The sequence below is a fragment of the Caretta caretta genome, chromosome 2 (assembly GCF_965140235.1).
Source record: "Caretta caretta isolate rCarCar2 chromosome 2, rCarCar1.hap1, whole genome shotgun sequence".
NCBI classification, from domain to species: Eukaryota; Metazoa; Chordata; order Testudines; family Cheloniidae; genus Caretta; species Caretta caretta.
In genome coordinates, this window is record NC_134207.1 from 104,696,564 (window position 1) to 104,722,074 (window position 25,511).

Sequence of the window (25,511 nt, forward strand, 5' to 3'; positions counted from 1 at the left end):
TGTAGATATGTTTCATTGCAGGCATACAATTGTGACACTGAAAGTGAGAGTTTGAAGTTTATTTTTGTAGCAAACCACAACTGTACCTGGCAGGTTTTTTTAGTTATTCTAGTCAAAGGCATTCTAAGAATTTCATCACATTTTAGTGTGAAAACCTGCAAGATACTGCTGCTTCTTAAACATTTTTATAATTAGTGGGGAGATCACATTGACAGCACCTTGGTGCGGTAGGTTTGGTGGGGAAGGGGATGTGTTTTTTTTTCCTTTTGTGGTGAATTTTTTTTTATTGATAATAGAGACCTTTAATCCTCCGTGTCGGGTTGTGTAGAAAATGTAAGCCTTGAAGGGCTTTGATCATTTATTAGGTGTTCGTTTAAGAGGATTAACATTGTCAAAAGCCTGTCCAGTGGAGGCTCATTCATTTCAAAGGAACAATTTTATTTTGCCATTAAGAACCAAGATTCTCTCCCACACACTTTTAGTCATCAAGTTTATCATTACTGCAACCGATATGCTAGCATCTGAGTGTCCCAACTCACCCTCAAGTCATGGGATTAGGCCCTATTTGAAGTTTCAGGTTAAAGCATCTGTAGGGCTTGTGGTTCATGTAACAATAATGCAAAATACGGTATTTTATTTCTGATAAGATGATGGTTAGAGTGGAGCTGTGAGTAAAAGGCAGGCTCTGAAAGGAGATAATTAAGGAGGAGGAGTATTCTTGTTTTGGAAAGGGTTTCCCTGGTGCTGGCGCAAACCGTACATTCCACAGCTGCCTGCTGCAACCCCCTGAACTGTAAGCTGTCTTCTGAGCTCCTCAAGCACTTAGCATCTCACAGCCATTCAAGTGCAGGCTTTGACATTCTGTCTGTTTAACCCTCACCATTCATTAAGTTCCAGTAAGACTACACTTCCCTGCTGTGTGACTATTGTCAATGGTATGTCTGGGGGAGGCATGTGTTTGTGCTGAGTCAGGGAACCTCCTTAACAAATCTCATTAACAAATCAAAGTAGATGTGAATTTATTTCAGAGTGGTCCCTTCAGAACTTGACCCACTCAAAGAAACCCAAAGAGCCCGTCTGAAATTTCCCAATGGGGTTCTGATTTGGCATAATTTAGGTAATCAAAACTATACCTAGGAATATCTCCATTAACGTGAATATCTCAGATTCTCTGTTGGCAAATTGGCTCCATTGACTTCAAAGGGCAACTTTTGACTTCAGTGGAACTACATTGATTTCACAACTGCTGAGGATCTGGCCAGATGTGCCTGAGCAGTAATGCAAATATCTGTCTATCTTTTAGAAAGTGAAAGAATTACAACTTAAAAACATAAGTTCCAGAATCTGAGTGAATTGGGAAGAAAAGATTATGTTTCGTTTCTGTTTAGTCCTCCATGTATGAAAATGGGTTAGGATGACATTTCAAAAATGAAAATCTAGATTGGACTCATTACAGGAAGGAAACTGCCTCACAGATTGCCCTCTTTGATGCATGTTTTTTTCTGCTTTACTTTCTCACTGCACAGGAAAAATTTTGAAAGGTCATCCTTAAAGGAAAGGAGTACTTGTGGCACCTTAGAGACTAACCAATTTATTTGAGCATGAGCTTTCGTGAGCTACAGCTCACTTCATCGGATGCATCCGATGAACACGGATGTTCACTCTGAAACTCATCCTTAAAGGGTACCTCTGAATATGAAGCTATCCAGTCATCTGCAGGTAACATCGCCTGGGTATATAAAGCTATCCCATTTTGCAATATGACATGCCAAAACCAAAATTTGCCTTCAGTTCCAGGGATCCAAATAAAGGCCTAATCCTGCAGTTCTTACTCAACAAAAATCCTGTTGCAGTCAAGGGGAGCTTTGAAGGCTCCTGGAATTCAAAATCAGATCCAAAATAGAGTAGAACCTCAGAGTTACAAAAACGTTTGGAATGGAGGTTGTTCGTAACTCTGAACAAAATGTTATGGTTGTTCTTTCAAAAGTTTACAACTGAACATTGACTTAGTACAGCTTTGAAACTTTACTGTGCAGAAGAAAAATGCTGCTTTTAACCATCTTAATTTAAATGTAACAAGCACATAAGCAGTTTCCTTACCTTCTCAAACCTTTTTTTTTAAATATCAGGGAGTAGCCGTTAGTCTGTTAGTCTGTATTCACAAAAACAACAAGTAAAGAAGTAGGGTTTTTACCCACAAAAGCTTATGCTCAAATAAATCTGTTAGTCTTTAAGGTGCCACTTTAAGGTTAGTCCTTGTTGCTTTTTTTAAAACTTTCCCTTTATTTTTTTAGTAGTTTACATTTAACACAGTACCATACTGTATTTGTTTTTTTGTTTTTTGTCATTACTGCTGCCTGATTGCATACTTCTGGTTCCAAATGAGGTATGTGGCTGACTGGTCTGTTTGTAGCTCTGGTGTTTATAACTTTGAAGTAAATGTAATTTTTTAGGATTTAAAAAAAAATGAATAAGAAAATAAACAATGAACAGGTGAGCACAGTACAACGTATTTTATATAAATAATGTCTATGTGGATGTGTATGCTGAAGTGGAAGTAAATAATAGAGTTCTTCCACCTCACATAGAAAAACACACAGGAAGAGTCCTGGGGCACATGGGATTGTGGGCAGGGGGAGATCCATATGCTATGGGTTCCCTCTGCATGTGGATAACATCAGAAGAATCCTTCCCTGCCCCAAAATGTCTAATGAATCAGGAGCTACTTTGCTATCTATGGTGAGTATTCCATCTGTTTATACTAGAAAGTCTAGTCTGGTGTATAACTGAGGCTTAAATCATAGTCCAATTTAAGTAATCTGGGTAGGTTTATTGTACTCGTATGATGAAAATCTTGTTTGGTACATTCAAATCGTTCAGTCTCGCAAGGTGCTGAGCAGCACCTTGAACACCGATAAAAGTTAATGGGAGTCAGAGGCACTCAGCACTTCGTAGGACTGAACCCAAGTCTCTACAAGCCCTAATGCAGGCCTTCCTAGTGACACAACTTCATTGAGATCCAAGATCCCATAAGAGGTAGCAAGAAGAGCATCTGCCTTCCACTGTAAAATGATTAATCCCTTAGACAAAATCATGGCTACATTCAGAAAGTGAAGTCATTCACTTAGGTTGTCTATTTAACTTATTTCCTCGGCTCGGCTCCTCATTTGCTGCATCACCTAATGTAACATGACGTTTAAAACAACTGCACATGATACACCATTGTCTCAGTGACAGGCTTTTCCTAATTGTTCTTCAGCAAAATCAGTACATTTTGTTTCAAATTGAAATCAAACAATAATTTCAATTACCGTTCATTCTCCCGATGGGATCGTCTAGCAACTATACTTTTAAATAAAAGCAGGGCAGGAAATGGAGCACCGGTGCAGTCAGACTCTCTCTCTCCCTTTCCCCTGCCCTCCCCCCTCCCCCCCCCACTTAGAACGTTAAGTTACTAATCTTTATGAAGATTACTAGATATATTACTCACTTTTTTTATGTTGTTGTTGTTTGTTTTTAAATCTAAATGTTGATCACATTTCTACTGGGTAGCAGTTAACTGTAGGATTTCAGCTATTACAAATGTAATAGACCTTGTGAAGAATTACAATCATAAAAAAAAAGAATGTAGCAGTTATATATAATTCTACATTACTGAATGGAACCCACGTAGTATAGTCCCTACTCCGGTAAAATCCCTAGACTAGGGTGTAGATGTAATGTGATTAAGATCGTGATATTCTGCATGTTTAATTGGTTAATGCAGGATGGGATTTCTGTCTGAATAATTTCTTTATGTCTGCTGAGCGCATTGTAGTCCACTGAATGTTTTCCCATGCATGAGTTCTGAGTTTTCTGTCTTTAAGGGCTAACCCTCAGCTATCGTAATCTCCTGAGGAATGGCATTATCCTGGCCTCTTTGCGTGGGGAGTCTGTCTATCTTAACAATGACTCATACAAAAGGGAATCCCTGAAGAATGATCAAGTCGGTTCTTGAACTGGGGAGGCAGCAGAGTCGTGTTGTCAGTTAACCCCTGAATTACTATTTTTCAGCAAAGAAGTGTTTGAAACAGTGTGAAATACTAACACAGCCTGTAAGATGCTGCATCTCTTGTGGAGAAGAAAGTGGTTAGTTGAGGGGGATTAGTTGTATTTAAAAGGGCATGTTTAAAAGTAGAATTTCTTTGTAATACAGCACAGCATCAAGGCAGAAGGGCAGCTCTTACAAGATAAATAATGTGTCTTTTCAGAAGCATACTATAATATGCTCAGACCTTTTATACTACCACAAAAAAGTTCAAGTACTGAAATAAGTCCTTATTTCAAAGGATTTTGGTCAATCCTTTATTGCTTGCACATCAGACCATATTTTCCGGTGATGAAAGTCCATATAAAATGTGCATCCAAGAAACTCAGCCACAGTAGTAGTAAAAATATGAATGCCAGCTATGCTTAAGAGGGTTGACCTTTTAAATTCAGTATTCCCTTACATCAGTGGGTCCCACAATGACTTTGTTCATTACGCATTACTCTTATATATGTTCTGCTTTTTCAATTTACCTCTCCATTTAAAGTTTGTGGTTTTCTCTTCCTGCTTGAAACAGAAAAAACCCAGATTTTCAAAAATGACAAGTGATTCTGGGTTTTTCAGTTTTTGCTGCTGGACATTAGACACAGTATAGAAGCCTGGGTTATTTATTTATTTTAGTATCATCTTCAGAAGTTAGATGCTCAACAATTTTGCCTGGGCACTTGCAGCACAGGAGCACAAAACCTTAATATTTGTATACAGGCATTTACAAATGAAGAAAAGGCATAGCATTTTATGTACATAATTTGATGCAATTAGAAACACATTTGCTTTCTGAGGAAGTACACTGGGCTTAGAAATGACAAAATATTTCCTTTCTGACACAATGACTTCAAAGAACATAGGTTCTGTTCTAATGTTACAAGGGATGATGTTGAGTAATTTGTTTTCCAAAACTAGTTTTTAAGTAGCAGCATTAATTTGCAAGCTGTAGAAGGCAAAGAAACACAAAGAGAGTCCTATACCAAACCAGAAATCACCATATTGCAGACCGTGCTGCTGATTACCTTACAGCAATATTATTATGGATGATGACCCACAAAACTGAGTATATAATTATTGTGACAGTAAAATAACAGCTTCTCTTCAGAATATTTTGCAAAATGTTTCATAGGGTAACCAGCCAGGAACAGAACCAAGATCCACAGCACCAAAGGATAGCAAAGACTAACAGATTAGGTTCAAGGGACTGAAATGCTCATTACTGGCAGACTTTTTCAGATTCTCCAGACTTTTCAGCTGTGATGTCAAATAGTTCTTCACAGGATTACATGTGTGTTCCATATCTTTTTTAGTAAGGCAGAATTCCACTAATGCATTTGAAGTCCCATACACACTCATTTGGCTCTATGCTTAATGACCAGATCAGGAGGTAAAAAGAGTTAAAAAGCTGAAAGGTCAGAGTTCAATGACCAAGATCATTACAGAACTGTTTGTTTTTTAATAAATTCAATCCAAAATTCTGTTTTTTTTCCTTTAATTTATAGAGGTGTCTCTTTATGGATAAGGATATGCATTTGTACTTTCCATGACAAATGTAAGTGCGCAAGCATTTCTCATACTTCTGTCATGTATATTAGTAAATTTCACAAGATTGCTGTTTCACAAGTATTGTTGTTTCTCTGGATGACTTCAGTGGTTTTGAACATGTTGTTAATTACTCAAACATCAAATCAGCAGTGATTACTAGCGCCAACATATTCTGAGACCCAGCGACAAAGCTGACTGTCCTTAGATATTACGCCTAAAGTCAATGAAGCTTAAGTCTGCAAAGAATGTCATCTTTTTTTCTGTTTCTGGAATGATCTCAAACAGAACAGGATTTTCTCAGATTTAGTCATTATTAGAAGCTATTAAACAAAGCTTTTTGTAAATATCATTTATTCTGTCACTTGCTATTTCAAACATTTGCTGTCTTGCTTATCTGTGATTGTTTCTTTTCCTTAATAGGGCAGGCATAGCTCTTAAAATCTATATAGTTAGATGCCATGGTAAGGGGTAGAGCCAAGCAAGTAGCTGGTTTAAAAAAATGTATTTGGTTTGGTGGCTGAATTGAAAAATATGGGGGGAAATTCTGTTTTTTTCCAACTGAAATGGATTTTTTTTCCTTGATGGAACAACATTTTGTTTGGGTCAAGTGAAATGCTTGGAATATTGATTTGAAATGGCATTTTCTACACAAAATGTTTGATTTTCAAATGAAATATCAAGAGTTCATTTCAAAATGTCAAAACAAAACTTTTAGACATTTCAATTTTTAATTGTTTGCCAGATTTGACCTAAATTCACTAGTAGTTTTGATGCCCCCCAAAATGCAGTTACTGGTAAATTTACTATTCGCCCAAAAATTTTTGCTCAGCTCTAGTAATGGGTACTATAGAAAAGACTTCAGATAATTAAAGAAAATCAGGTTTCTGGTGCATCTGCTCAGAGAAAGCACATTTTAAATTTGCTTTCAGCAAGTATTTCACCAGGCAAGCTTAAATTCACCTATTATAAACTTTTGTGCTAGTAAAACGTGATCTAGTGAAGGTTCACAGACAGCAAACACAAAAGGGAAGGGACTACAGCCAACACGCATTCATTTAGAAATGTAAAGAAACATTTTGCTGGTTGTTTTGCAATTTCCATGATCTCTAGCAAAGAATAGAACCAATGTGCTGCTGCTGCACGGTAAAATTTCTGTCTGAAAGCATAGAAACCTGTTGGGAAATCTCAGCTTTGCCTGCTGAACATTGCCCAAGCAAAAGCTTTTTCATACAGCTGGTATTCAAATGCGGGGCTGTCGCACGAGGTCATTTAGTTTGCCAAACGTCTGATAACTGATATGTTCCTGAAGCAGCTTTGCATGTAATGGACAGTCCTGAGGAATCATGTGGGCTTTTATTTTTTCTCTGAGGCACTGGAAAGCTCACAGTTTGAGTCTGTTTTGGCGAGATGTGACGTAGAGACTGGTGACCAGAGTTTTGGCAGAGCGCCATTCGGTAAAAGATCTTACATTCTCAGAGGTCTTTCCATTGCTCCTTCTATTGCTAGTCGCAGTCACAGTTTGGAGGGCAACTAGCCAAAAAAAAAAAAGGGTAATGTTACACACTGGTAATCAAACTGTAGCTCATAGAATAAATAAGCAAGTGGCATAATGTGCTTATAGATGAGCAAATGCTACATAATTTTATCTTTGTCCGCCAGTTTATCAGAGGTCAGCACACACATTCCACTTAGTACTAAGAGTTTATTCACTGGCTCATGTGCAGTGGGAGAGACTAGAAACTTGAGAGGCATACAGCTGGGAGCACAGAACTCATGTGAAGGTCACTTGTACCTTGTTCCTAGAGATCTATTGGTAGCCAAGGAGGTTTCTGGCCATTGACCAGAAACAGATATCCTTGGGCTGATAGTTTCATCAAATAATGGGGTCATTAGATGGCCAAATCTTTTCATGCCTATGCAGAAGCTATGACATAGCTTGTAGGAAATGTCAGCATGTTTCAGATTTCCCTGGCTTTTTAGCCTGAGGAATGGTAAAGATAGAATGGGAGAGCATCTGTACGCATGAGATGGTATCATCACCAAGGTGCCTCTGTCACAGTTAAGAGTAGTATTTGTTAAATGCCTTTGGTCAAGTACAAGCATCTACTGTGGACTAAGGACAGGTATTTTTTTTTTAAAGGGAGGCAAAAGATACGCAGGCAAGTGTGCCTACAGTTGCATGCTACTGCAATTGCACATGAAAATGGAAATTTAGTGAGCTACCTAGCCATTTGAGGGATAAAGCATCTGTTTTGTGCATGCAATGGTGTTAGTTGTGTGTAGACCTCAGACTTCAGCTTTGTACAATCTGATCCTTAAATACTATATTAGTGTATATAGTGCATCACTCTAATGTTATCAGTGATATTTTATGCACACCCCATCCACAGAGATAGGTAAAGGTCCAGTGAGCTAAAGAACTGTAGATCCCAATAGTAAAGCTCAGAGTGCGGTTCCGTAGAAATGCCTCTTAGAAAATGTGTGGTATTTTCAATCACATTTTCAATTAGGTTTAACCAGAATGTAATGGCAAATTCAGATGTGCAGAAGTGGCCTGAACTGAGGAGGGGCAGGTTCTCTGGCAGTATCTATGGTTGGCTGGGCTGAGTTGCCAACATTCCTTCAAATAAGACAGTAACCCGGGAGACCACGAGTCCAGTTGCCAGACAGGTGTTCGAGCATTCTTGTGAATTTTAGATTACATCTGTGTGGATTTGACAAGAGGGATCCTTCCTCTTCCCTCCTTTCCCCCACTCCCTACTACTCTGCAAACAAACCTGATTGGCTGTGCAGGAGTGCCATCCAAACACACAGATTTAACTCTGACCCTTGGGGGATTGGAGCTAATGAACAGACGAGAGGTGGGATGGGACACCAGCCTAGGAAAGATGATAACATGACTGAAAAAGGACTATAAACTTGCACCTTTCTACACAGTTTTGTTCTCTGCATTTGCAGTTGTATCTCCTATTAGTAGGTTAATTTCTTGTTGGTGTCATGGTAGAAGCAGAGAGAGACTTGAAGGAGGAGAGGACAGTGGGTCAGTTCAATGAGGGCACTCCATGTGTAAAGAACAGCATGGAAGAGAGTATAAAGATAGTTAAGGGAGAAATAGAGAGATAAGGGGCTTTGTCAAGGCTTGCATTATTTGCAGAGAGGAGTGCCGTAGAGGATGACGTAAGAGACAAGGGCAGATTAAGTAGGGAGGGAGTATCAAAGGCATTAAACTTGAGCTGGATGTTTTTGGAATAGAGGGAGCCAGTGGAGGGATTCAAAAGGATTGGGGAGTGGCAAACTCAGATTGACATGCAAGGAAGATGTATGTATTATTTTGACTAGATCCAAGAGTGATGTGGGTGTCAGAGAGGCCAGAGAGGAGGTTGCAACGGTCATGATGGGAGAGGATGCGAGCCTAGATGAGAGGTGGCCGGATTTGGGCCCAACTTGGCTGCGCCAGGAAAGAGAGAAGGAGAAGTTGGTGATGACTCCTGGGTTACAGGCCCAAGTGCATAGGGAGCAGACGGTGGAGCTGTCAGTGATGACAGAGGGCATGGGAGGAAAGGAGTGGTTCTTGGAAGGGAAGATCTGGAGTTCAGTTTTGGTGGTGATAAGTTTGTTGACTGGAAGATATGCATTGGAGAAGTTTGAGAGACAGGATGAGATGCAGGATTAAGCTGAGGGAGTTGGCTCAGGATTGTATGGGAGAGAGTATAATTTGAAGATGGAGGCATTACATGGACAGACCTACTAGCAGAATTTGGTCTTAAGAGCCATTCATTACTACTGTTGATAATGTGTGGAAAGGAAACTACTCAACTTGAATTTCTTGTTCCAGAAGGAGTTTTCAGGGCTGACAATTAAGAGAAGGAAGAAACTATGATTTTACTTGTAAATAGAGTATATTTGATTTAGAATCATTGAGAGGCAACAGATGTAGAACTCCAAATTCTGTTTCTGGAGTCACTTTTTAGCAAAGAAACTTATTTAAATGATCAGTCTCAAAATATAGTTAATTTCAAAGGCCTAGTTGAACCAAAAATAATGCAATTTGCTAGAAACCATGTAATAAAGTTAGATAAGAAGATACATCTGATAGACACTGCAAAGTGCTATGTATTCAGAGGTAAACATGATGCTATTGCTTTGGGGGTGTCTTGGTTTGAGAAACTTTGAGAAACTCCCAATCTAAGAAAATGTAATGGGGTCTGACTTTCAGATGGTGGGTGCCTACACACGCTGTGATACATAGAAGAAGCAGGCTTTTATCTGATTTTTAGTACGTGGCTTCTCGACAACATTTTGTTGTTGTTGTTCAATTAAGCTATTTTTTATTTAAACAGAACTTTGAAAGAAAAAATAACTCGCCTTTACATCAGAGATCCTGTGCGCATTTGAATACAAAACTCAGCTCAAATCTGCAAAAAATACATAGGAGTAGGAACACAAAACTCAGCCTTACATTGCAAAAGTGTGTATACAAATACACCCAAAATCCCATCATCCTCATAAAAATAAATATATTCCAGCTATGGGTGAACCTCTAATGATGGGTTTGAACTTGGCATCCAAAAGTGCAGATACTGATCAGAAGACCTTCTCAGTCTGTCCCCCCACAGCCATCCTCCCCCACTAGGCCTTGACTTCTCTGGGAAAAGGCAACAGGTTGGTGGGAGTTTCAGACAGAAAGGGGAAATAGAGCACATAAAAGGGTTCTTTCTTGTCCTGGGGAGCAAAATGGCTGGAAATATAAGAGACAATGGGAGGGTTTCTCTGGCAGGGAAGAGGGAAAAGCTGGAAGGAGGGAGCGTGTCCTTTTGACAGAGGGAGTGGGAAGAGACAATGGTGAAAACCAATATAACCAGAGGAGAAAATCAGAATAATGGCTGAGAGAAGCACTGGCAGATAAGGGTGTCAGAACAGAGACTGAGCCCACAGCAGGAAGAGGAGGGGAGGGAGAGACTGAGGTGAGCACAGGCAGGAGATGCTGCCAGCATGGGGAGAGGAGATGATTGCATGCAGAGGATGGAGCTGCTCTAAAGTTGGCTCTAGTCAAACCCTACACACTTTTATTTACATAGATGGCAGGGACAGGGAGGGATTTGCCAAACTTCCTACTCAGTCCCTATTAGTGGAGATCTAAGAAACCACTAAACTAAAAGAAGCCGAGTGTTGTTGGGGAAGTTGAAAGAAAGGCCCTTATTGTATATACAAAAGGCGTTCTCCTGTGTTGCTCTAAACAATGTTTCCTCCTTTACACTCTTCCAGAGACAGACAGCTACTTAGCCAGTGCTGTTAATATTTCTGTTTTATATTTGCTAGTGCATACCCCATCATAAAGCTCTTTACAAATGTAAACTGATACGCAGTCTGTACAAAGTGATCAACTTCATCCACAAGTTACTGAGCCCAGCATTATTTGGTTATGTACAGGGAAGAATAATTCCCTTCACTGGAGGAATCACTGGGTTAGGTTTAGTGGCCTGTGTCATGCATCAGGTCAGACAAGATGATCATAATGTTCCCTTCTGGCTTTAGAAGCTATGAATTTCTGAGCCTTGAAATGCAGCCACTTCTAGTGTGAGATAAAGTAATTGTTTAGCGGAGTGTGTAAGACAATACGTGGGGAGCATTTGTTCAGTACTGAGTTGGAGAGAAGAGTGCCACCTTCTGAATCATCAGCATCATCTCTTACAGTTACTAGGTTTTAGGGCTGTCAAACGATTAAAAAAATTAATTGTGATTAATCACATTGTTAAATAATAATAGAATACCATTTATTTAAATATTTTGGATATTTTCTACATTTTCAAATATACTGATTTCAATTACAACAAAGAATACAAAATGTACAGTGCTCACTTTATATTTTTTATTACAAATATTTGCACTGTAAAAAAACAAAATTCAATTAACCTAATACAAGTACTGTAGTGCAATCTATTTATCATGAAAGTTGAACTTACAAATGTAGAATTATGTACAAAGAAAACTGCATTCAAAAACAAAACAATATAAAATTTTAGAGCCTGCAAGTCCACTCAGTCCTATTTCTTGTTCAGCCAATCGCTCAGACAAACAAGTTTGTTTACATTTTCAGGAGATAATGCTGCCCACTTCTTGTTTACAATTTCACCTGAAAGTGAGAACAGGCGTTTTCATGGCGCTGTTGTAGCCGGCATCGCAAGATATATATGTGCCAGATGCACTAAAGTTTCATATGTCCCTTAGTGCTTCAACCGCCATTCCAGGGGACATGCGTCCATGCTGATGACAGGTTCTGCTCAATAACAATCGAAAGCAGTGCGGATCAATGCATGTTCATTGTCATCACCTGAGTCAGATGCCACCAGCAGAAGGTTGATTTTCTTTTTTGGTGGTTCGGGTTCCACATCGGAGTGTTGCTCTTTTAAGACTTGTGAAAGCATGCTCCACACCTTGTCCCTCTCAGATTTTGGAAGGCACTTCAGATTCTTAAACCTTAGGTCGAGTGCTGTAGCTATCTTTAGAAATCTCACATTGGTATCTGCTTTGCATTTTGTTAAATTTACATTAAAAGTGTTCTTAAAATGAACGACATGTGCTGGGTCATCATCCAAAACTGCTATAACATGAAATATATGGCAGAATGCAGGTAAAACAGAGCAGGGGGCATAGAATTCTCCCCCAAGGAGTTCAGTCACAAATTTAATTAACACATTATTTTTTTAACAAGCGTCATCAGCATGAAAGCATGTCCTCTGGAATCGTGGCCAAAGCATGAAGGGGGATACAAATGTTTAGCATATCTGGCACGTAAATACCTTGCAAAGCCGGCAACAAGAGTGCCATGCAAATGCCTGTTCTCACTTTCAGGTGACATTATAAATATGAAGAGGGCAGCATTGTCTCCTGTAAATGTAAACAAACTTGTTTGTCCTAGCAATTGGCTGAACAAGAAGTAGGACTGAGTGAACTTGTAGGCTCTGAAGTTTTACATTGTTTTGTTTTTGAGTGCAGTTATGTAAAAAAAAAAATCTATATATGTATGTTGCAATTTCACGACAAAGAGATTCCACTACAGTACTTGTATGAGGTGAATGGAAAAATACTATTTCTTTTGTTTATCATTTTTAATATTTGTAATAAAAATAATATACACTTTGATTTCAATAACAAAGAATACAATATATATGAAAATGTAGAAAAACATCCAAAATATTTAATAAATTTCAGTTGGTATTCAATTGTTTAACAGTGTGATTAAAACTGCCGTTAATCACGCTTAATTTTTTTTTAGTTAATCCCATGAGTTAACTGTGATTAATCGACAGCCCTACTAGGTTTCCTTTGGAGGTTTCTTGTCCAAGTACACACCTGACTCAGCCTGCTTACCTTGTAAGAACTGATGGTATCTCAACACAAGGCTGGTTGATTGCAGGTCTGAATGAGAGGACTCCAACTTAATATCCACTCTCTCCTCTAGCATAGAAACCTACCCTTCCCTCAGGATATAATTGCAGATCAATCATCTCCATGTCAAGCGATAACATGAACACCCTTCACAAGGAATGAATGATTAGAAGATAAATCTAAAACTTGTGACTCCTGTAATGCAAAAGGATTTGGATGGCAGTGAAATACACATTAACTTGAATAAGTGTAGGGTAGGCTATGTCTGTAGGGCACCCAAAAATCAGAACATATGGTCATGCCATGTTCTGCTCAAACAATGTCTCAGTTTGGACCCCAGTATTGCACAGTTTGCTGTGGATCTCCTATATTATAAGGTGAACTGAGCTGTTCAGGAAATCAGTGTTGACAGCAAACTCACAACAATTAATCAAACAGTGGGCTCCTTTAGGAGAAAATAGCTCCATACCCTTGATTGAAAAATATATCTGTGTAAAAACTACAGGCCCAATTCACCATTGCACCAAGCTCGGCTTAACTACAGATTGGAAGGAGGCAAAGTATAGGCAATGAAATCCTAGATAATATCTGTTCCTTTCTATGTCTTTGAGTGAGCCATGGTTATTGGGGAAGCTGGAATATTTTTAACCTATTCAAGTAAAGCAAGACAATGTAAGTGTCTACAAAGTCTCCTGTTATGTCCATTTCATGGAGGAAAGGCTTGAGTGATCACCAGATACGGATGTCATATGCTTTCTGGTTTCTAGTTCTTTTTTGTTTTGATAATGCATATTCTTTTATCTTGCTGTTCCTCCTCTTAATTTTTGTGTGCCTATAAAACCTTCACGTTAATGTAATCTTCCAGCTAAACTGCTGGTTTGATTCTTGTGATCTCTTAAACCTCTAGCTATTTAACAGCAATTTTCTGGTGTATAGAAAGTAAACACAGTCCTAGAGACATATAAAGATAATTTCCAATGTACACCAATAAGGATTAGAAGACAGCAGAACAATTCTTTGGAAATCCTTTATAGGTCTTTGACTCTAAGTTACAGCTGTATGAAGAAAAATATTGAAGCCTAACAAACCACAACGATATATGTAAGTAACTGATACTGTGAGGTTTACTCAACTTCTTTTAGCGCTTCTGCTGTGTTAAAACAGGCCTACAATGCCTTTTTATGTGGAAATCTTCTAGTTGGGTGTGGTGGGGAAGCCGTTCCTGTGACTCATGCTGCAGGGAATTCCCTAATGATTTAGAATATTTTTACTTCTGGACATCTGCACAGTTTCCTTTAATTCTGCAGTGAGCAGTTGATAGGAGTGAACTACAAAGAACCATTCACTGTTGAGCCATTTCATTTTAAATGGGTGTTTATATATTGAAAAGTTCAAAAAAAACCCATACTAATGAAGTAGGTGTACCGTGTTTTCATCTCTAGTAACTCCAGGGGCTTACTACAGACTGAAAAAAACCCGATAAAGCAGAGCTGGATGAAGCACACTCAGAACAGAAAATGCTATCAATAACGGCACATCACAGTTATCAGTCTTTCAGTGTCAGACTTCCCAACAAATCCCTTTGTTTTCAGTTGACAGTTATACTGATCACCAGCTGTAAATGACGACAAACAGCACTAAATATTGCCTTCCAGACTCTGAGATCCATCCTGAGTAGAAAGAGCCAAACAGCTTCCTGCTCGCATAGAACTTTTGTTACTTGTGTAGCTAGTTCCTCACACTGGGCCTGATCCAAAGCTCATTGAAGACCCCCAGAGTGGGGCCAAGATTTAATCCCCAGTAACTTCAGTGGGCTTTGCTCTATGTTCTCTGTGGTGTGCCTCCCTTCCCCGTACAAAAAAATTAAAACCCTGAGGCATTCTCTTGGTTCAAAAGAGAAGCAAAATGTGAGATTTGGAGAGAGACTTCCCATACATCTATCCCTTCAATATACCGTAACAAAATGTTAACAAGCACTCTGACTGAAACGAGGCATTTGATTTCAAGAGGGGATTTTAAAAATACTTTGTAAACGTAAATAAATAAATAAAATAAGTTGCTTGGAAAAGACTCTCTCTCTCTCTCTCTTTTTCATAACAACTGCCCATTTGGGTACAGTAATTCCAGAGAGTAAACTTTAACGGGAATGCCTGAAATGTGTCTGCTTCAGCTTTGTGTTATGTCTGTAATTTGAATTATTTGCATTTTGGAAAGGTATAAATTGCTCTGGTGTACTTTTGTTGGTCCTTGGCCAAGAAGGGAGTTGCCTTGGGCTTTGAGTCAGCCAGGCTGATGCAGATGTGGCAGACTTACAATGGAAACTTTTGTGGTTTATTGGTCCTCACTCCTCAGGCACATTCTGACAAGAGACAGTATCCTGCATACTTGGTAGGATACTGGGCATATGTGGCACTGGAAGAAAAATACTTTTCCCTGAGATAGGCAAATGTTTCAAGCCCCCACAAATTGTTCCATTCCCATCTTTTTTTTTTTCTTTTTTCTTTTCTTTTCTTTTTTTTAAATTTCAGCTGAACTGTATAAACCTGCAAAACATGTTTACTGTGAGAAGTTGACGTAGTGGTCTAAGGTTTCCCTCCTGGAGTTGATCCCAGTCCGTGGGCGTTGAGATTTCCTTCTCGGTTCACCAGACGTAACATGAAGAATTGTCTACTTTTTTGTCTCTGCTTCATAACAACTTCTCCTCCTTATGTTTTGGTTAAATGAAATGTCACTAACTCTTAATGAGTCGTCTGTTTCCCCGCCCCTTTAAACAGCAAAGGTCTGGACATTCTCAAGAGAATTTCTTATTGGACCAAAAGCTAGTGCTCTTATTAGCTTCTAGATAATAGCCAAAGAATAAGCACAGCTCGGGATTATTTTATATATAACAGTTTAGATTATATCATCTAAAATGTTTCTGAAAAAACTCACTCTTTGTCATCATAAAAATTTAAAAAGCACATAATGGCAGCACTGGATGAGGTAATTGAAAGATTAGCTGTAGAAGGAGCCATTTTGAATTTTACAAAAATATTGGCAAGAAATAAAAACAGAATCCTGAATCAAGTCATTCATCTTGCAAGGTGGAAATTAAACATAACGAAATAACCTGAAGTTTGGTAATCCATTTACAGAAGCAAATTTAACACATGCTAACTACTAGATTGCACTTCTTTAGGTAAAAACACTACTAAAGTAGAGGTTCCTAAGAAGACTGTTACTCTGAATAGTTTGTAGTGCTGTCAAAATTCTGATACTTTCAAAATCATGTTAATTTCAACTTCAGTTTAACTTTTTTTTTTTTTCACAGAGAAAAGATGGGTCCCAATTTGAGGGATTGTGGTCAGGTTTTTTTATTGTCAATTTAGAAAAAGCATCTGGTAGATTAATTCTGAAGTTATATCCAGTACTCCTGCGAGGTCTGTTTAATCCTGGCAGTGCTAAAAGACACTGCTAGAAAGATTTGAGTGCTAATTCTTCTCTTCTGTCTCCCTACTATTGCAATACCTACTGCAAAGATTCTTCTTCTTGTTTATTTTTATTTGGCAGCATGATTTAAAATGGAGGAAGAAAGTAAGGCATATATGCTGATTATTTCTGATAGAAATCAGTTGTGCTCAAAAGTGTGTAGCATTCACACTGTGTGTCTCTTTGTTAAGAAGAAATGGTTTTAGACTTGAAAACAATCACCAAAAGCCAGTTGCACTACAGCATTCCTTTCACAGTGGGAGTGCTGTACACAAAAATATTATTTACAGACATTTGTAATAAATCAGACAGTTTTAAATGTGTCACCTCCATCCTTGGCATGAAAGAGAAGAGAGAAGAAAAAGTGCATTCACTGGTACCTTCCAGAGAGGCTGTTTTTTTAAACATGTGAACAGCTGTGTGGTGAAGTTCAAAATAACTAATATTTGCATTTGCATGTCCCAATGCAATAAATATACAAAAGAGATGACATCAAGTTTAATTTTCCCATTCACTCCAATGACATCTCATGTGCATTAAACCACAAGTGTCCCTGCTGCTGAACTCAGACAGCAATCTGTTTGTGGCCATTTGTACATATTTTTCCTTTTCTAGGATCAGTGAATGGAAACCTTACATTCTGTATTATTTTTCTCATTTCCCTGTTGTTGAGTTTTGAAACCCTGAAAAAAGAATCTCCTCATTGGCCACTTGTTCCTGTATCAATGAATTTTTTTAAAACAAATATTTCCCAAAAGAAATCACCAGAAAACCTAAAACTCATGGTTTAAAATTAATCTCATGTGGACACATTGAACTAATAGAACAGGACTGGCCAAAGCACAGCCTGCAAGCCAGATGTAGCCCCAAAATTCAACAATGTGGCCCACAGACGTACTAGGAGCAGATCCTTCACTGGTGTACATCGATCTTTAATGTGGAGGTGTCACGCACAGAAACTACATTTCCCACCAATGTTCCCTCTTGATCTAAGCAGCAGAAACTTAAACAGCTTGTGTCAGGCTGCTCATATCAAAATAGAATATTGCATGCTGGGACCTATTGAAGATGAGGACAGCTATAATTTGATACCCTTCATTACACTGCTCCTTTTTAATCCTAACTCTTGGCTCTGATAGTATTTATCATTCATACATTTCAAAATACTTTACAAAGGGAGGTAAGCATCAATATTCCCATTTTACATATGGGGAAACCGAGCGGTGAAGTGAGCTACTCATATTAGTGACGAATTGTTTTTAATCCCAATCTCTTTACTCCCATCTTCTCCCTCCCTTTTAAACAAACTAAATGGTATCCCATGCTCCTGGCAAGTTACTTATGTACCTTCTTGGTTGGGCAAAGTTTGGGCAACCCATCAACAGAACTATTTTCCTTCTTTCTTCACCCCAACAGAACTTTTATAACTTGTCAACAGCTGTATGCTCAGGCTGAAGGGGAGAAAACAAAGCACAGAACTAGATTTATTTTCCTCCTTCTTTTGTCTTTTAGATGGTCACCATGTGTGGGAAATGGAAGCCAAAACTGACAAAGAAATGTGCAAACCAGTAAGTATGCCTTAATTTTAACATCACAATTAAAAATATGTTTCATTTCTCTAGCACTCTTCTTCCAGAGTGGGCTTTCCAAGACTTTGGCACTCTTTCCCAACCCTGACACAGACCAAGTACTAAGACCTTCCCTCATGGAAACCTTTCTTTTAATGGGAGTGGGGGCAAAAGGCCTTCAGTGAAATCTATTCTGAAAATAAATGCATTTGGAATGTGTATTTTCAATATCTGGATGGGGCCAGCCTGTATCTTTTTTTCTTTTTGCTGGCTCAATTCCACTTTGAGCTCAGCAAAGAAAGATATTCAGTTCTGGGTTCTGCTTTTCTCAAAAAAACACACCAGACACAACACTTTCTCTGGCTTCCTTGTGCCGTCTCCAGAAAGATTTGGAGTCTCCTTAGGAGACCAGCTTCACAGTTTGAGAAGCGTATATCTTTACAAACTTGATCACTGAAACCGTCACTGAAATGCAGCTATTTATAGGTGGGAAGCACGGCCTCTATTCCAGTCCAGCAATCCTACACAACGGTTTATTAGGAGAAGTGAAGAATAATTTATCCAAGGGAAACTACAGGGGAAATGTGGGCAAACTGTTTAAAGACCTGAATGTGAAACCAGCCAGGATACTAATCACTATCAATCACTCTTACTCAGTCAAAAAAGTGCTAGGGGTCTTTTGGTGATCAAAAATAGAGCCACAGTCTTACTTTTGGGTCTAAAAGCTGATGCTGTCAGCAGCTAAGTCTGTTCTTAGCACCCTATTGGAACATTGTTCCACTAATAATTCAGGGAAGAGAGCCATCTAAGGGATCACCAGCATTGCTTCCTGTAGCACTTGGTGTCCTTTTGGGATTTCTCACCCATGCATTGACCAGGCCTAACCTTCCTGGGGTGAGAAGAGCTGACAAGATCACCCCACGAACTGACGTGGCTGGAGAAATATGTTAGATAAAAAATATTTCATTGTGGAACATGGAAATACACCTCTACCCTGATATAACGCTGTCCTCGGGAGCCAAAAAATCTTACCGCGTTATAGGTGAAACCATGTTACATTGAACTTGCTTTGATCCACCGGAGTACGCAGCCCCGCCCCACCCCCCGGAGCACTGCTTTACCACATTATATCCGAATTCGTGTTCTATCGGGTCACGTTATATCCGGGTAGAGGTGTATTATTAAAAAAGAAAATCTTTTTGTGATACCAAGAGTAAGCTCTAATCACACCATTTAAAGCTTCTTTTCTTTCTATAGTACCCAGACTGGGCATCAGAGCAGCTCAAACATTATTAACAAATGTCACCCAGTGATGCCCGACCCCAATCTCATCATTCTGGAAACTACTGTTCCTAAAGTATAAATTCCTAGCAAGGAACATCTACAAACATGATACATGTGGTACAGTTTTGGTTATCCTGCCTTCACACTTCTGACCCCAATAATCAAACTCATTGCTGAAGAAACCCAAATCTAGGCCAAGCTGCAGGGAGCATTAGCCAGAAAGGACCCAGAAAACCTGCTGCAGGCACAGCCTTCAGCTCCACCAAGGCTTGCTCACCAGTTGGTATGCAGTGACGATATTTCTCTTTGGGAACTCAGCAGAGACATTCCCATAGTTGATGTGCTCGTATTATTGTGCAGAGCTCCTGTCTCAGATATGTACTGACTTTCTAACGTTTGTTTCTGTAGAATTCATTGGTGGTGGAGATACCACCTTTCCGCAATCAGAGAATTACCAGTCCTGTTCAGGTCAATTTCTATGTCTGCAATGGAAAGCGAAAGAGAAGCCAGTACCAGCTATTCACCTATCTTCCTGCTAATGGTAACAATATATTTCTAACCTCCGGTAGTGGAAACTAGAGATATGAATATTTGCTAAAAAGACACAGAAAAAAGATAGAATGTAACTGATAATAATTCTGTAGCTCACTCGAGCAATTTAGGGCTGTAATTATTGCTATAAAATAAAAAATGTGAGCTGCCCCACTGGGCTGTCTCTTAATTTGCTGTCTGAAGAAGACACCTTCCAAATAAAGTGTTTCCTTTTCAGTGGTAGAGACTTCTGAGCTCTCTCTTGTTGGAACAAAATCACAACAAGCGTTATTCATTGTCTGCAAAGCCTGTGGCCTCAGGGGGACCCTGGATTGTGCCTGTGTTTATACATGCTCAATACATCTAAGAGCTCCTCATGTGGCACATGAGGAGAAAGAAGGTCCTCTGTGCCCATGGGCAGCAGAAAGACTCTTTAAAAAATGAGATTGCTGAGCTGTCTCTCAGGCTTCCTCGAGAGTCCCAACTTCCCAACCCCAGAGAGCATATCATTCGAACAATGCTTCTGAACTCACCCCACAAATTGTGCTGTGCTCTGAGCTGGAGCTGGTGGGGATTTGTCCTGCCACCCGTCCTTCACCCGCCTGCCTGTTTGGGGTTGGAAATTGAGTCTCAAAGTGAGGTGAGAATTCTTCCCAGTGTTACTTATAGGCCACTGCGGGTACTGAACACACAAGCTCCTTGAATGTGGAGTTGAGAGGCCAGTTCTAGCCTAGCTTAGGATTGAGTTAGGGGGTAGTTAATGCTATTTGCAGGACAGGTGCCTGGCCCCAGATCAGAGATAAAATGAAGTCCACAGCGTCCTTATGCTGTCTGTCAGGTTGGTGGGCCAGAGGGACCTGTCAGTTTTTCTCTGTAGAACAGGCCATACAATGGAGTAAGAGGGAGCAGGCATTGCTAACTCACTCTTGAGCAGCTTGACTCAAGAACAATTTTTTTTTTCTCTTGAGAAAAACAAGGCCCATTGCACTCATCTTTCCAAGCTGGCTCTTGCAAAGTCTGCATGCACGAGGGGATTGAGTGTACCACTTAGGAACTATTCCAGGATCTCCTGTGAGAGGAATCAGATTGTGTGGCTACTTTCATGAAATGCCTTCTGACCCCCTACTTTCTTACCATTCAAATCAGAAGGTTGATTTCCAGTTGAATCCTACTCTGGAGCACTGTTGAAAAGCATAATGGGAAAGGAAATCAGGAGGTTTTCTAAAATCCTTTATGTATATGAAAGGTTTGGGCCATGGGGATTTTCACAAGTGTGGTAATCTGTGCTATTTTGGAACCTCATATTGCCAAATGCTATGAAGTGATGGTAACCTACCAATACTAGGGGCATTCAAGAGAGAGGTGTGTGCAATATTCATCATAAAAAAGGTAAATTTACTCCTGTTTCTTTACATTTAGTTATAACTTTAAAATGGATCAATTTCAGAGAGCCCTTTTTTGGCGAGATATGAAGGTTTATTTAAAGTGAAAATGACCTAGTTGTCAAGGGAAATGGGTTGGCAAGGAAAACATGCTTAAATTCACACTTTTCACAGGTTTCCAGTGTGAAAATAGCCATTTTGTAGGAATTTTACACAAAGTAAAATGCGAGTTGCATGATATGGCTTGGAAAAAACAACCTTGCAAACATTCTAGGTGAAACTCCATCAAATACAAATGCTGAATTTCACACAGCTCTAGTTTGATGCCAGTCCTGACTTTTATCATGACTTGAATTCAGAATAAAGCATCATAAAGTAACAGGGAATTTGACAACAAAAGATTACTCCTTAAATGTCATAGAAGGACTCTACTGAGATGGTTGCCCCAGGTTTTGTTGAATTAGCCTAATTATGCAAATCTTCTCTGCGGTGTGTATGTCTATGTATAGTCGAAGATTGTGTAACTCTTCTAGATGACAAACAGAAGAGTTATCATTCTCGTATATGATACCTTCAGCAGCAAGCATCTGTTGTGATGGCCAGAGATAGTGCTTACCTTGCCATATACCTTCCATAGATATTTAAATCTCAGATCTGTTGCTGACTGCTATTTGCACGACAACACTTTCTTTCAAACAACAATACTCCTTTCTTTTTCATCTACCTGGCCCTGATTCTCCATTGCCCTGCACCTCAGGCCGTCATTTACAGGAGTGCAAAGTGAGTGTAAAACACTACCATTTGGATTTAGTATCACTTTACAATCTCTTTGCAGGAGTATAAATAACTTCCCAAGAAACAGGCAATAGAGAATGATCTCCTACTTTATTTTGTTGAGCCCTTATGACAATGTCATTTTTTGAAACACTGTGGGCCTGATTCGCCACTCCAATACTGGTTTTATGCCCATGTAACTCCAAGGATTTCAAACCATTGCAGCCTTGATTGACAGGTGTAGAACCAGTGTAAGAGAGTAAAAATTCTGACCTGGGAGACCCTTTTTGTATATAAGATATAAATAATTTTAAGAAACATGCTGATTTGTTTACAAACTCCCTTATGCATATAGAAGTAGTAAGAATAAATATATTTTTGTAATCACCTGTAATTATTCAAAGAGTATATTTTTGTATTGGTGATGCTTGTAATTGTTTGCATCATGCCCTTTACTGGCAGGGATGCGACATCTTGACTATTGTCATATGTATATACATGCAAAAATTAGACTAAATTTAGCACCAAACTCAGTTATCCAATATGCTATATTTAATGCAGGGTTTTTTTAAGTTGCACTGGTTTATCTAATTTAATTCACAAGCTTCTTGTAGTTTGCAAAGATATTAAAGAAAACCAAAGTTACACTCATCAAGAAAAAAATAATTAAGCCAGCAATTACTATGTTACCTAGGTAAAAAGGTTTAAAAAATATCAGCAACATATTTATCCAGTGAACACCTCCTGACTTGTTCAGACAAAATCACACAAAGTGTACAGACTATAGATTTTTAACAAGCAAATGTCAAAGTAATCATCAACTATTAGATGTGGTTTTACACAAATCAGGTAGTATATTATGTGTTCTTCCTGTTTTTAGCCTTGAAATGTTAGCATATTGTCTGATTAGAAAGCCTTCCATGGATTTCTGTGCATTAAGGGTCCTTTAGAAATTACATGATACATGTTACACTTTACATTCAGCTAAACATTCCCAGAGCAAGGTATAGTATGGTACCAGCAAGGTACTAGCCTTGTGCTGGTACTTTTTGTGGGGTTAGAGGGAAGGAACTGATACACACACGCCACAGGGTCACTTCCCAGCTGCTACCATAATCTTAGAGCCAAAGTATTCCCTACAGTCCTGTTTCTCCCCATTTTACAGAGGCGAAGAGCCAATGGATCCAGGTAGTGATGGATTCACTCAGTCACAAGCTCTGTGAATGGCCCCATATAGCACGCAGAGAGTACACCTTTGTGGCATGCAGAGAGTGCAGACCACTCTGTACTGCAGAACTCTCTGCTTTCCCTGCAGTCAAGGACTTCCTAGGCTGTGGAGACATGGCAGGATTTTCCCCTCTCTATATAAATGGAAACAATTTGTAGGAAAGGAGCTTACTTGGGGGATCATGAGTTTCTACAGCATAAAACTATATCCCATAATGGGAAAACTTGTACATAAAATAGAGGCTTTACAAGGTGGGGAGGAGAAGTGGAGCTGTGTTTTGAAAAGAGGTGAGTCTGTATGAAAACTCTGGCTTGGACAGACTCAAACCGTGGGGGATTCAAAATCCAGATCTGGTTCTGAATTTTGGCTCTTGGGTCCACCTCTGCTGAAAGTAACTAATCCCAGATCTCACTTTCCTATTATCATATGTAAATTGATAATAGATAAAAGCTGTTGATCTTTGGCTATTGGTATTTTTTCTAAATGTTGCTGCAGTGTTATTAAGGCCTGAGTTACTGTATATCAGCTTTACCCTGAAGCCTGCAGGCTTTAAACGTTTGAGATTATACACTGGACATATCTGTCACACAGAATATAAGCAAGTTCCTTAACCTTTTGATGTAGGGGAGTCCGCGCAGCTCATTTTTCATGGCCACATACTATTAAAATATCCCAGCTCCCCCCGCTGTTAAATGGTGTAAACTGTTAATCTCTGCAAAGTAAGATGAGATTACCCTTCAATAGTCCACCCTTTAAAGGCAGTCTTCATACTAGCCCTTTTTAAGATATTTGCTCCAGAGGCTTTATTAGTATAGAGTGTAATGTTACTTGTGAAAAAGCATTAGCCAACTCTGCATTTGTATTGTATTTTCATCTAGAAACACCATTATTATGTGTGCTAAATATTTTTTATTTTGTGTAAGATGGAATGTTTTTGTTTATATGAGTTTGTTACATGATTAGCATAATCATTTATGTTAATAAGAATATTAGTGGGCATAATCAGTAGGGTTTGGGGGATTATCTAATCTGAAGGAGGTTATAGGAGAAGGAAAGCACTTAAAAATGCATGCTACAGTTAAAGATCCATTTGAGATTCCATACAGCATGTGTATGCTACTCTTAAGAAGTAAGAGTAAGGTAAGACTAGGGTCCAGATTTTTAAAGGGGTTAGACCCCCTAAATACGTTTGAAAATCTAGCCCTAGTTCTCTGTCTCAGATGCAGATGTTTAAAGTTGTCCTGTTGCGTGGAATTCTGGAGAAAGTTGAGAAGATTTTAAGAAATTCATTAACTATTAAAATTAGGTGTCTGCTTATTCAGATTTCTTTTGAACAGGTAGATTAAAAATCAAGGAGACCTTTTTAGACTTTTGTCTCTCATAAACAGGGGTTTAGTGCCATCTAAGGTATCTGTGGTGTCTGCAGAGTGCTGATGTCACATACTGCTTTAGTTCATTCAGAAGTTCTCTCTTCCATTACATTTTGCCACATAAATGTTATTTAACAAAGCAGGGAAAACAATCAATGAGTTTATTTGTCCAGGAAAAGGTTGTTATGATGGGGGAATGCTAGGACTTCCAAACTGCCTCTGTAAATTAGATCTGAAAATAGAGGCCAAATTCTGCTCTCAGGGCATGACTACATTGCCCCACAGTTCAGACTATGAGGGTGCAAAGAGCAGCGCACACCAAAAAGCAGTGCTGGAACTCCTCCCCTGTGGATGCTGCAGGCATGAACTAAAAGGTTCCTAGTTTGCATTAATGTACAGTAACTCCTCACTCAACGTTAAAAAGAAAAGGAGGACCTGTGGCACCTTAGAGACTAACCAATTTATTTGAGCCTAAGCTTTCGTGAGCTACAGCTCACTTCATCGGATGCATTCAGTGGAAAATTCAGTGAGGAGATGTGTATATACACACAGAACATGAAAAAATGGGTGTTATCATACACACTGTAAGGAGAGTGATCACTTAAGATGAACTATTACCAGCAGGAGAGCGGGGGGAGGGGGGGAAGAAAACCTTTTGTAGTGATAATCAAGGTGGGCCATTTCCAGCAGTTAACATTTGAAGTGAGCTGTTGCTCACGAAAGCTGATGCTCAAATAAATTGGTTAGTCTCTAAGGTGCCACAAGTACTCCTCGTTCTTTTTGCGAATACAGACGAACACGGCTGTTACTCTGAAACCTGTCACTTAACGTTGTAGTTATGTTCCTGAAAAAAGTGACTTTAAGCAAAACGATGTTAAGCGAATCCAATTTCCCCAT

At 39.1% G+C, this 25,511-nt stretch overlaps 1 protein-coding gene across 3 annotated transcripts in view; it reads left to right on the plus strand.

The window, feature by feature from the left end:
• NFATC1 (nuclear factor of activated T cells 1) overlaps positions 1–25,511 on the plus strand; it is a 146,623-nt gene that overhangs the window by 64,145 nt on the left and 56,967 nt on the right. For all 3 annotated transcript variants that reach the window (XM_048840041.2, XM_048840043.2, XM_048840042.2), the window contains exons 7-8: positions 17,990–18,045; positions 19,738–19,870. In XM_048840041.2, the coding sequence (XP_048695998.1) occupies positions 17,990–18,045; positions 19,738–19,870 (189 nt within the window). The remainder of the gene's footprint in view (positions 1–17,989; positions 18,046–19,737; positions 19,871–25,511) is intronic.